Consider the following 13,998-nt stretch of genomic DNA (forward strand, 5'->3'; position numbering starts at 1 on the left):
TGGAGTTAGAATAAAATGACTGAGGAAAAATAACATTTTTTCAATGTTAAGTCTACCAATTCATAAACATGATAATTCTTTCCCTTTACCTAAGTCTTCTAGAATTTCAGTAATATTTTACATTTTTGTGTAAATGTCTTACACATCTTTTGTTAGATTAATCCTAAGTATTTCTATTTTTATTCTATTGCAAATAGTACTACATTAAAATTCTTATTCCTAATTGTCTGTTGCTAATACACAGAACTCAGTGAAAATTTTTGTATATTGGCTATGTATCCAGGAACTTTGTTAAATTAGTAACTAATATTTCATCTTTAGATTCTTCTGAATTTTTCCCATGAATACTCATGTGATCTGCAAATAATGACAATTTCACTTCTTCCTTTCCAGTCTTAATACCATTTTCCTTGCATATTGAACTTGATAAGACCAACAGTACAATACTGAATAAAAGGGGTAATAGTGGACACCATTGTTACCGTCCCGGTTTCAGGAGAGGAGCTTTCAATATTTTACTATTAAGTATGACACTTGCTGTAAGTTTTTTGTCAATGCGCTCTATTTGAGAAAGTTCCCTTCTATTCTTAGTTTGATGAACTTACATATACTATCAAATGTAAAATAGCTAGCTAGTGGGAAGCAGCCACATAGCACAGGGAGATCAGCTCAGTGCTTTGTGACTACCTAGAGGGGTGGGATAGGGAGGGTGGGAGGGAGATGCAAGAGGGAGGAGGTATGGGGATATATGTATATGTATAGCTGATTCACTTTGGTATAAAGCAGACTAACACACCATTGTAAAGCAATTATACTCCAATAAAGATGTTAAAAAAAAGAATAAATAAAATTTCTGTGTATACTTACATATTCATCATCATAAAAAAGTTAGGATTGTATATTGAATTTTGTCAATGCATTTTTGGCAGTAATGAGATGATCATGTGGGTTTTCCCTTCTTTCTTTTATTCATATAGTGAATTACATTGATTGTGTTAAATTCCTGGCATAAACCTCATTTGTATTGGATACTGTGACATACTAGATCCCTCTTAAGAATTGAAAGACTTTTTTTTCCACCTATAAACTCTGCCTGCTGACAGCTCTTAGTTACCAGCCTTCTCTAGAAACAGTCCTTGGCTGAAGAGAGCTGTGTAACCCAATGACTCTTCCCTTCCTGAGGTCAGCATGCATGCAGTGTGAATATACACATGAACAGAGATATGTATCATATATATTTTGATACCTAACACACTATTTCATTCATTGTGTACAGATTTAGTATCTTGTCCTATAGTATTGATATATTGTAAGGTTATAGTATATGCTATTGAATTGACATTTTTAATCATTATAAAATCTCTTTTTATCTAAGTATTACTTGCCTTAAGTCACAGGAATCTAACTCTATATTTCACCTAGGAACAAAGATTAATGATTTGCTAATTCAGTATTTGCAGCAACTTTATAGACCCTAATTACCATGAATAACAAGGATCAACTGTACATGTGTTACGAACATCTGGGTTATGCTAGTTTCTCTCTAGGCAGGTTCAATGTGCGAATGAGTAAACAGATATGAAATGCAATTATAATACCAAGGAACAAATACTAGGCACGTTAATAGTAAGCAGATGCCCCATTCAGTTACATGAAGTAAACAGGGGATGCTTCTATCTCACTCTCACAAATGAACAAAATTCCCTAGGTTATTCTCCTTGAAAGTTCTACGTCAGAAGGTAAGAGTGCTGTACCCTTGTTACAAGTTTTGATGCACAGAAGATTATGCTTCCAAAGGCTTCTCCATTAGGGATTAAGTTTAGCACAAACAAAAGAACACAGACTCTGGAGTCCAGTAAGTCTGGGCTTAGATATAGTCACCACCACTCCCTACCAATGAGACTCAACCTCTCTGACCCTCAGTTTCCTGAGGACAATGACAGGATTTACACATACCATTATTGTGAGGCCTGAGCTAGATAATAATGATTAAATTAACATGGGGCTAGGCACACAGTAAGTGTTCAACATTTGTTGGCCATTATAATTATTATTCTACTGGTTATTGGAAATTTGAATTTCATTTCCCCCAAGAATGATAAAATGAAAGTTTGAAAGAAGAGGGATAGGATTTAAGAAAATATCCATACAGTCTCCCTTGTACGGATCCCCTTTCACTTCTCCACTCCTCTGTGCCCAGCATTTCTTTCAGAAGCCCAAGGAACTCTCTCGTTCTGACATACCACATGCAAATCCTGGCCCAGCCTTGGTTTGGATATCTTTTCCTGGACAAAGAATAAGGCAAGATTAGGGGCTAGGAATGGGATGGAGAGAGGAAAGGGCAGCTCCTACTCTGACTGGTCCTCTTGGGCCAGAGCTCACTCTCAATCTCTCCTCCCCATTCCCCTCCCTACCACAATACGGTCCTGGAATCCATTTTAAAGTGATTGCCTGACAACTTCCTTAGGGAATATATATACCTGCTAATGGATCCAGACCATAGCTTTCGATCTTTCGATTACAAGTTTGATATTAAAAACATAGTATGTCAGAGCTGGAAACTCTTCATGAGCATCTTAGACAGGGCTTGGCAGATGCCTGGCACCTGGGCCACGTGCTGTTCTCCTGCACCACTGGAAGACACTGTTCCCACTGAGGACCCATGAATTTTCTCATCACAGACCTTCAGGAAGTGGGTCAGGGACGGAGCTGAGCTCAGGGTCCAGTTCTCGTGACTCCTGGCCCAAACATTCTCCAGAAGCCCCCACCTCCTTCACAGGTTTTCTGTGGGTCACTGTAAGCCTCATAGGATTTCAGCATGAAATGAGATGAAGGCCTCTTGGGGCACATCACTTCCCTCAGGCTCTGGAGTATGTCTGCTAAGCTTTGAACACCTGTTTTGCTATTCAATAGCTGTGTGACACTGGGCATGTTATTTCACTTTTTTGACCCTGAGTTTTCTCATCTGTGAAGTGGGGGAAAAGTACTGTAATTTTCCCAAAGGGATGCTGTCAGGAATATATGTACTTAGTGTATTTTCTGGCATACAGTAAGCTTTTGAAAATGTTAGCCTGCTTTTTTTGTTTGTTATTGTTGTTACTCAGACCGCTATCAGGATCTTTCTTAGAATATCCACCTAACCTGACATTGTTTATTTAGAATCCCAAGCAAACAAAGTTAGTCAGACAGTAAACCAGTGGGGTGTGCACGAGTACTTACCAAATCAATTATGCCAACGTTATTCCAGCCTTGCATTATAGGGAGAAAAGAGATAAACAAGGGGATGACCCAGCAGCCTCCCAGCATTAATGCGATGTGCAGAGGGGTCATCTTGTTCCTATAGACCAAAGGCTGGCAGCAGATGGCATAATACCTGGAGAGGGGATGCGGGGGTGCCAAGGGAAAGGATGGATGAGAGGGGGAAGGAGGGAGGAGAAGGGCGATAAGCAGAGGAGATATTGGGAAAGAGGAAAATTAGAGGGGGAGGTAGAGAATGAAAATAAGGAAGGAAGAGAAAATAATGGGAGAAAATGGGGTGAGTGGGTAGTAGAGGAAGGGAAGGAGAAGGAGAGAGAAGTGGGAAAAGAACAGAGGAAAGAAAAAAGCAATGGTACAATAAAATGTTACATTGGTCAAAGAGTTTCTGCTATTATAAATATAAACTTTAGATCATACATATGAGAACCAGGCATTGGTCCCATATCCCTCTTTCTCGCCCAATATCTGAGAAGCTCAACATATACCTGAGGGTCTGCTCAGTCTCAGGCACAGATCCAACACTACCCTCATGCCTGGGCATTTTAAGAGCTTCTGTCCAGCTCTCTGGGCCTCAGTGTCTGGACGTATGCAGTCCTCTTTGATAACAACTTGAGGTGACCCAGGGTTGGCCCTACATCTGAGCTCTGAGAACAGTATCTCAAACTTGTCCCCATCCTCTTGATCACCTACTTATACTGAGGTGATGCTCTAAGTCAGTGTTCTTTAAATTGTGGTCCAAAGATTCCGCCCTTCTCCCCTGCATCAGACTCACCTCAGGAGACCTACTTAAAATGCAGATTCCAAGGATCTCCTGAATTAGAGCCTGCTAGGGAGGAATCTGGAGTTTGCATTTTGACAAGTGGAAGTCATTACTTCTGTTTGCTAGGTATGTCCAGTTCCCCCTTTTGGGCACATGCACTTCCTGACCTCCTTGTGGTTGAGTGGGGCCGAGTGACTTGGCCTATGAGTCATGAACAGAATTGACATGGGTTACTTCTGGGCTGAACCATTTAACTGTTTCTCTGATGCCAAGAATGTCAAGTTCCAAATATTTCCTGCTCCATCATTTCCTACCTACTGGTAGAGACCATCTCATCCCCATTTATCAGGATCTGATCTTCTCATGGGACTCTCTGCTCACGCTTCCCTGAGCCCAGATTCTGCCTACAGTACTAACTTTCTTCTTATCTCCAGAGAGAGGTGCAACTTGCCAAACTCAATGATCTGGTATCTAACTCCCAGACTGCTCCTTGTATGTTGTTCCAGTCATGGAGATCACTACTTCCATGCCCAGGAAGTTCACTGAACTGGCAACAGGCAAAATACCATGGTAGTTCTATCAGCCATTTGTCTTTGGAAGAGTCAAAGAAAAAATGCAAAGAGACAGCCTGGAGGCTAAGTCTTTTCTTTAAGATTTTTCACCATTTAATGATGAGCCACCCCGTTATACCCCTCATTTTATGCAGTTCATTTTGTTAATTTTTAGAACCTCTTCCTTTCTTTTCTTAATTCAAAGCATAACTAATAGAACAATGGCTATATTCTTTGAAAAGGTGGTGGCAGGATGAGTTGGGAGAGAGGGTGCAATGAGAAGGAGAGCCTAGTGTTAAAGCATGAGAAGAGAGTGCCTCAGGCACTGCAAGGGGATTATACCCTTCCCTACAGGGCATCAAAGAGTAGCTAACCACATTGTACCAGGGAGCTCCCTGTGGCCAGCAACACAGTGGGGTATCCTGATCTGGACCAGAGTATAGAACAACAGACCAAACAATGGGAGAGGGAATTACTCAGGAACTAACTTTCTCTATCTGTAAAACTGACATGGTAGCCAAATCTAACTAAAGGTAACTCAGTAACGGAAAGAACCATGATTAGCTGGAATTCTCTCCACACTCATCACTTATTTAAGAAAGGCAAATTATATCACAGTGGCAAGTTTTTCTGAATGGCTGTATTAACAATCATCAGAGGTTTACTAACATAGAGCTGATGAATTTGGAGTACATAAAAATATAGCTCATTTTCAAATTTTGCTCCCTTCCTTATTTCCTGCTAGGGGGCCTAGATTAGATATTGGTTTTGTACATTTACCATTTTTCCTCCTTTTTCTTGGTAATAGCATCCCAAATCCTTTGGGAATTCTCTTCTCTGTTGCTGTCATGTAGCTGGGAAAATAAATGATGGGACTGACTTTTCCAGCCAGGGAGTGACCCAATCAGACTTTTTCCTGGGACTCTGAATGTCATGCAGAGTGATGCAAAAATGGGAAAGTCAGAGAAGGTTCCTCTATTCTCACAGCAGCTTCCTGGTGGGGCTGAGAGTAGCTCCTGCTCCTTGGATCCTTGGGCAGTCATGCTCTTGCCCCTTTGGGTCCTCATTCTTTAGCTCTTCCTTCAATTAAATAAGTCACCTCATATTTTCCCACAAAATTCCCTTTTTGCTTAAGTTGATCTTATGTGTTCAAGAGTGTCCCCCTCTCCCAAAAGATATGTTGAAATCCAAACCCTCAGTGCCTTGGAATACGGCCTTATTTGGAAATAGGATCTTTAGAGAGGTAATAAAATTAGGGTGGGGCTTAATCCAACATGACTGAAATCCTTTCAAAAAGGGAAAGTTAGACACAGACAGATATGCTCAGTGAGAGGATGGCAATGTGAAGACAGAGGATTGAAATGATGCTTCTACAAGCCAAAGAACACCAAAGATTGCCAGCAAAACAACTGAAGCTAGAAGAGACAAGGAAGAATCTTTTCCCTACGGGTTCAGAGGCAGTAGGGCCCTGCTAACACCTTGATTTCAGACTTCTAGCCTCTAGAACTGTAAGACAACAGATATCCTGTTGTTCCAGACCACCCAATTTATGGTACTTTGTTATGATAGCCCTAGCAAAAGCTAACAAAGTTGGCTAAAGGCAGCCTCTGTTACTTGCGACCAAAGTACCTTGCCTTAATAAAAATCGTTTTGAATGCCAGATATGTCCTTCATAGATGCTTTGTTCTAAGTAAGAATACCTTTGATTTTATTCAATATATCTCCAGATCATAGCTCAAATTATAGCATCCCTTCATCTACCAACCCAAAGAAGGCAATCAAGGGATAAGTGAAAAATATTGGGTTGGCCAAAAAGTTCGTTCGGGTTTTTCCATAACATCTTACAGAAAAACCCAAAGGAACTTTTTGGCTAACCCAATAGATGTCCCCCCAACCTTTGCTGTATAATTTATAATTTTTGAGGTTTGGAACAGATGTCAATATAGTGGGTAAAGATAAGACTTTAGGAATTTGGGTTGGATCTCCTTTGTCATATAAATCTAAAAATTCAAAAAGACAAAGCCAAATTAAACACCTTGCAGGACAAAAGGTATATTTGAGGAAGCAAGATGTTCTTCTGACTTCCATAAGTAGATATGGATGTTTAGAGGATTATGTTGGGAAGACAATAGAATTTACAGAAGAGGACTTTGAATACATGGTTATATTGGTGCTCGTAACATTTTTATGAAAGCCTTTCTTTCTCAGTCTAACTTGGCCAGGGTGACTGTCTGATTCCCATGGCTTGATGAATATCCTGTCAACAATAAGAAATCCCCAAGTTCTGCTGTCCAAATGTTCTATGCTTTAATTTGCATTACCCTAGGCTGTTCGGAGCTGCTGCTACAGAGAAATAAATAATGGTGACGGGTTTCCTTTTGAAATTCAACTTCAAGGGGGGATCCTGTGGATGTAGTACACATGCTACCAATCCCTTATGCATTTACATACACAGTCTGTGCCCTGGACAATGAGTGCTTGCAATAAAGTTGCTTGGACAGCTCATTTCCCAGGGGGCTAAGGTGGGACACAGCCATGGTTTCTTGCACAGAGAGCTGTAGAAAGTTACTCTTGCATGATGTGAGGTGGCTGGGAAAGCCTGGGAAAAATCCTTCATTCCCTACTTTAAAAATTAGCAGTAAGTAAAAGGAAAAAAGAATTTCATTTTCTTCAAATTATACTGATTGAATTGTGAATAATAGTAAGGATGAATAAGAAAAATACCAAATTGTGTCTATGTATGTGTTTTACTTAAATCTTCTCCTCTACATCTTCAATCTGGTGCTATATCTTACAGTAAAAATAATATGATTTTTAAGTGGCACGGAGTAGAGAATATAAGGTTTTTATCTGGAGCTCAAATTAGAGCACTCGATTTTATGGGCCCAAGATTCTTACCAAGGCCTTGGCATCCTTGAGACAGCTGCCATACATAAGCCACCTTCTAATTTCTTTCCTCATATCTTTCCAATCTTTGCTTCCTAGCAAAGGATCTGAAAAATAAACATCCTCTTGAAGGCTGCATTCAAGAGTGTAAATTAAGTATGTGAAAACAAACATCACTCAATAAAATGATTAATAAAAATTGAGTTCTAGGGCTTCCCTGGTGGCGCAGTGGTTGAGAGTCCGCCTGCCGATGCAGGGGACGCGGGGTCGTGCCCCGGTCCGGAAAGATCCCACATGCCGCGGAGCGGCTGGGCCCGTGAGCCATGGCCGCTGGGCCTGCATGTCCGGAGCCTGTGCTCCGCAACGGGAGAGGCCACAATAGTGAGAGGCCCACGTACCGCAAAAAAAAGAAAATTGAGTTCTAGTGTTAACTGACCCTTAAAATGCTAACTTTTGTCTACAGATCAAGGACCAGATAGAAATCAGAAAACTTGATCTTTACCTATCATGGTTGCTTTTTAGTATTTATATTTGGATTATATTACGAGTGCTAATAACAAATATATTTGTCCTATTATGAACTGCCTCCCAAACACATATACAACACAAATAGACAGAAGTAGCTAGTTAAATTTGCAAGTTATTTGGAGTTTAGGCAAAGCACACTTGCTGAGTTAATAATAAGAGTTACTTTTTATTTACTTACCAAGAGGTCTACCTGTATTATCTCATTTGGTCCTCACAACTACTTCTGAAATAGGAACTATAAATGCACCCCTTTCACAGATGAGGAAACAGAAACACAGAAGTATTGAGATTTGTCCAAGGTCCCACTGGTGGTAAAAACCAAGCTGGGATCTGGCCCAGGCAGCCTGACACAAGGGTCAGAAGGTTAATTTCACTACTATCACTTCACTCTGCCACCTTTCCCAAATCCCCAAGGGATTATTCTAATTCTGTACAAGCCACTTTGGAAACATAAAAACATTGAATCTCAAAACTTGAAGGATCCTCAAAATCCTGAAATCCCCAAGTCCCCTCTGAAATGAGGTATATCCAAGCCTGCATGAATGCACTAAGGACTGGGAATTCACCAAGTCCTACAACAGTACATTCTAAACTCAAGGCTCTCCTGAAGTTAAAAAGGTCTCCTCCAAAATTGATTTTCTGTAACTTCCAGTTTTACCCTCTGTCTCAATTTAAAATTTCTATCTCTCATTCTTCTTCTGCACAGTAGTCCTACAGATATATGAAGAGAGCTTCTACCTTCCTCTTAAGTTTTATTTTCTGCAGGTAAAAATATTCCCAGTTGTATTCAACCAGGGTTAATTCTGCATGCCAAAGGATATTTGGTAATGTACGGAGACATATTTTGTTGCCATAACCGGAAAGGGTGATGCTACTGGCAACCAGTGGGTAGAGATCAGGGATGCTGCCAAATGTCTTACAGGGCACAAGACAGCCCCCTACAACAAAGAATCATCTGGTCTACAAGGACAGTAGTGCCACATTTGAGAAACTTCGGTTTAGAGGAGGTGATTTTCACCAACAGCAGGAGCTCTGTGTCCTCTATATGTTACAGTGTGCCATTCCCTCTTAAGAGTGGGAGCCACAAGGAGAGCATAATACTCTGGTGTATACTATACAGACCAGAAAAGACAAGAGCATCACCTTCTACCCTGCCTGCCATAACTTAATACAACCTGTGGGACACCCAGCAGTAGAAGACACCTGCACCTTCTCAGAGCTATGATCTAGGACAGGAGGTGAGAAAAGTCTACCTCTAACTGATTTATAAGTTCCAGAGATGTTTGCCTGTTCACAATTGTATCCTCAATGTCTAGTACAATGCTAGATATAGAGTTATGCTCAGAAAGGGCTGAATACATAGTAAACCCTTAATAACTACCAATTAAAATAAATTACATTAAAATGTGGAACCAGGTTTTTGGGATGTGAAAGGTCATATCTAGTAGAGGGATGGGGAAAGGCTGTCTCCAATAAGTGTCTTTTAAGTTGGATTTTAGAGACTGGGCAAGGACAGTGGAGGAGAAAGTATAATCCAGTTGCTATAAAGAGCATGGACAAAGACCCGGACACAGAAATTGTATATATATAAATATATATCCATCTATAAATATACATGCATGTATCCACATACCCATTAGCTGGATGGTAGAGTGTTTATATGGAAGTAGAAGTAAGCCTAGAAAACTGGCTGAACGGCAGATTTCAGAGCAATGGTTCTCCAACATAGTGTGCTTCAGAATCACCTAGAGAGCTTGTTGAAACACCGATTGTAGGTAGATCTTGAATGGGGCCCAAGAATTTGCATTTCTGATACGTTCTCAAGTGATGTTGCTGCTGGTGGTTTGGGGATCACACTTTGAGAACTACGGTCTTAGAGGTTTTTGAGTGCTATACTCGGAGGAATCACCAAAAGTTCATTTTGAACTGGAAAATGTCCATCACAATCAACACTGCTCTACCAAAGGAGCTGAATTACAACAAACTCAAGAGACAGAGTGGTTGGTTCACAGGCTAGGTCGATAGTATTCATCAGAAAAACCAATTCTGTCTCATCTCAGGACTAATCTATTAGGTCTGTTCTCTAGACTTCCACTGGACAATTGGCATTCTTTTTTAACTAGAAAACTTTTACACAGTGGTTAAGTAAATGTTCAAATGACAAGTGAGGTTCGAGATGGTCAGGATTAACTAAAATATAGCAAGGCTATTTACAAAGTAATATCTTATGCAAAACATTTCTAAGTATTGCTCACAAAACTCGATTAAAACCCACTTTGGTAGACCAGTCAGCAGCTTCCCCAACCAAAGCCATGTGTAAATGTGTGAGCAAATTGCTTTTAAATGTCTCTGGGGACACAATTTACTTTGACAACTCTTAGAAGACAGTCATGTATTTTAAGTTCCATGCTAATCTCTTCCCCACTCCTCCTGCAATTAAGGAAAATTCTTCCTCCTCACTTCCTGCCCTCCCAGCCACAGTGAAGGCAGAAAGAGCAAACAGAACCCTAGACTCTCAGAATCAGAGGAGATTTTAGCAGTCATCTTACGTTTTTGCATCTGGGTACCAACTCTGTGGTCTTGGGATCAGTTACTTAACATCTCCAAGATTCAGTTTCCTCATCTGTGAAGTGGAGATCATTATGTCCAGCTCATTGACTGGCTGTGGGAATTGATGAAATAATATGTTTAAAACTTAGGAAGTTCCTGGCACATAAAGCTTAATAAATAGCAGTTACTATTTTTATTCTCAGCCCCTCTGATCTTATATGTATACATGTACTTATTTCATGCATGTTACTGTAAACAAAGTTAAATACATTTTGGAACCAGGGACTCTAAATTATTTAACGAATAAAATAGAAGCCACTGGGTTCAACATCTCTCTTAGTAGTTGATTCTAAGAAACAAAAGGTAAATGAGTTGGTCACTAAAGGTGAATGGAAACGATGAGACCATACTGGCTACAATCAATGGGGTTGATTAGATGTAGTATCCTCTCATAGACTTAATCCAGGCCCAGTTCTTCTAACTGAGATGGCTGAAGACAGCATCTGGGGTGATCACTGAGCCCAAATTTCCAATCAAGATCAGCTAAAGACCCCACCCCCACCCCCCAGGCCTGAGTGAGCCAGAGCCCCCTAATCAGCTGCTACTTTAACCCGGTCCTGTCTGGATGGGGAACAGACGCCCTCAGGTGACCTAGATGCAGAGGCAGGGCCAAATCCAAAGCTGAACCCCAGGAGTTCTGCAAACAAAGAAGAGAAAGGGAAATTTCTCGCAGAAGGCTCAGGAGCAGCGGATTAAATCTCCACAGTCAACTTGATGTACGCTGCATCTCTAGAATACCTGAATAGACAACAAATCATCCCAAAATTGAGTCGGTGCACTTTGGGAGCAACTGTAGACTTAGGGTTTGCTTTCTGCATCTAATTTGTTTCTGATTTTATGTTTATCTTAGTTTAGTATTTGGAGCTTATTATCATTAGTAGATTTGTTTACTGATTTGGTTGCTCTCTTCCTTTTTATATATATATATATATATTTTTTTTTTTTTTCCTTTTTCTCTTTTTGTGAGTGTGTATGTGTATGCTTCTTTGTGTGATTTTTCTCACTATAGCTTTGCTTTTACCATTTATCCTAGGGTTCTGTCTGTCCTTTATTTTTTTTTTTTTAAGTATAGTTTTAGCACTTGCTATCATTGGTGGATTTGCTTATTGGTTTGGCTGCTCTCTTCTTTCTTTCTTTTTATTAATTTTATTTTTTCATTATTATTTTTTTGTGTGTGGTACCCAGGGCTCTCACTGCTGCGGCCTCCCCCATTGCGGAGCACAGGCTCCAAACGCGCAGGCCCAGCGGCCATGGCCCACGGGCCCAGCCGCTGTGCAGCATGCAGGATCTTCCCAGACCGGGGCACGAGCCCGTGTCCCCCGCATCGGCAGGCGGACTCCCAACCACTGCGCCACCAGGGAAGCCCTATTTTTTTTATTTTTAATAATATTTTTTTATCTTAATAACATTATTTTATTTATTTATTTATTTTTCTTTCGTTCTCTTTTTTTCTCCCTTTTCTTATGAGCCATGTGGCTGACAGGGCCTTGGCGCTCCAGCCAGGTGTCAGGCCTGAGCCTCTGAGGTGGGAGAGCCGAGTTCATGACATTGGTCCACCAGAGACCTCCCAGCCCCATGTAATATCAATCGGCGAGAGCTCTCCCAGAGATCTCCATCTAAATGCTAGGACCCGGCTCCACTCAACGGCCAGCAAGCTGCAGTGCTGCACACCCCATGCCAAACAACTACAAGACAGGAACAAAACCCGACCCATTTGCAGAGAGACGGCCTAAAATCATAATAAGTCCACAGACACCCCAAAACACAGCACCGGATGTGGTCCTCCCCATAAGAAAGACAAGATCCAGCCTCATCCGTCAGAACACAGGCACCAGTCCCTTCCACCAGGAAGCCTACACAACCTACACAACCTACTGAACCTCCCTTACCCACTGGGGGCAGACACCAAAAACAACAGGAACTCCTGTGAAAAGGAGACCCCAAATGCAATAAATTAAGCAAAATGAGAAGACAGAGAAATACACAGCAGATGAAGAAGCACGGTAAAAACCAACCAGACCAAACAAATGAGGAGGAAATAGGCAGTCTACCTGCAAAAGAATTCAGAGTAATGACAGTAAAGATGATCCAAAATCTTGGAAATAGAATGGAGAAAATACAAGAAACGTTTAACAAGGACCTAGAAGAACTAAAGAGCAAACAAACAATGATGAACAAAACAATAAACGAAATTAAAAGCTCTCTAGAAGGAATCAATAGCAGAATAACTGAGACAGAAGAACGGATAAGTGACCTGGAAGACAAAACAGTGGAAAGAGCTACCGCAGAGCAGAATAAAGAAAAAAGAATGAAAAGAATTCAGGAAAGTCTCAGAGACCTCTGGGACAACAGGGGTCCCAGAAGAAGAAGAGAAAAAGAAAGGGACTGAGAAAATATTTGAAGAGATTATAGTTAAAAACTTCCCTAATATGGGGGAAAGGAAATTGTCAATCAAGTCCAGGAAGCGCAGAGAGTCCCATACAGGATAAATCCAAGGAGAAACATGCCAAGACACATATTAATCAAACTATCAAAAATTAAAAACAAAGAAAAAATATTAAAAGCAGCAAGGGAAAAGCAACAAATAACATACAAGGGAATCCCCATAAGGTTAACAGCTGATCTTTCAGCAGAAACTCTGCAAGACAGAAGGGAGTGGCAGGACATAGTTAAAGTGATGAAAGGGAAAAGTCTACAACCAAGTTTATTCTACCCAGCAAGGGTGTCCTTCAGATTCGACAGAGAAATTAAAACCTTTACAGACAAGCAAAAGCTAAGAGAATTCAGCACCACCAAACCAGGTTTACAACAAATGGTAAAGGAACTTCTCTAGGCAAGAAACACAAGGGAAGGAAAAGACCTACAATAACAAACCCAAAGCAATTAAGAAAATGGGAAAAGGAACATACATATTGATAACTACATTAAATGTAAATGGATTAAATGCTCCAACCAAATGATATATACTGGCTGAATGGATACAAACACAAGACCCATATATACACTGTGTACAAGAGACCCAACTCAGACCTAGGGACACATGTAGACTGAAAGTGAAGGGGATGGAAAAAGATATTCCATGCAAATGGAAATCAAAAGAAAGCTAGAGTAGCAATTCCCATATCACACAAAATACACTTTTTAAAATAAAGATTATTGGGCTTCCCTGGTGGCGCAGTGGTTGAGAGTCCACCTGCCGATGCAGGGGACCCGGGTTCATGACCTGGTCCGGGAAGATCCCACATGCCACGGAGTGGCTGGGCCCGTGAGCCATGGCCGCTGAGCCTGCGTGTCCGGAGCCTGTGCTCCGCCACGGGAGAGGCCACAACATTGAGAGGCCCGCGTACCACAAAGAAAACAACAACAACAAAAAACAAAAATAAAATAAAGACTATTACAAGAGAC

The 13,998-nt window shown here is 40.9% G+C and overlaps 1 protein-coding gene across 4 annotated transcripts in view; it reads right to left on the bottom strand.

The window, feature by feature from the left end:
* Nucleotides 1-13,998, bottom strand: part of HTR4 (5-hydroxytryptamine receptor 4) — a 158,974-nt gene that overhangs the window by 53,047 nt on the left and 91,929 nt on the right. For 3 of the 4 annotated variants that reach the window (XM_007447487.1, XM_007447488.1, XM_007447486.1), the window contains exon 4: nucleotides 3,220-3,373. In XM_007447487.1, coding sequence (XP_007447549.1) covers nucleotides 3,220-3,373 — 154 coding nt within the window. Of the gene's footprint in view, nucleotides 1-2,243; nucleotides 2,286-3,219; nucleotides 3,374-13,998 lie in introns of all 4 variants that reach the window. The other variant, XM_007447485.1, reaches the window with a different exon arrangement.

This window comes from Lipotes vexillifer, unplaced genomic scaffold, assembly GCF_000442215.2.
Source record: "Lipotes vexillifer unplaced genomic scaffold, Lipotes_vexillifer_v1.1 scaffold1009, whole genome shotgun sequence".
Classification (NCBI taxonomy): Eukaryota; Metazoa; Chordata; class Mammalia; order Artiodactyla; family Lipotidae; genus Lipotes; species Lipotes vexillifer.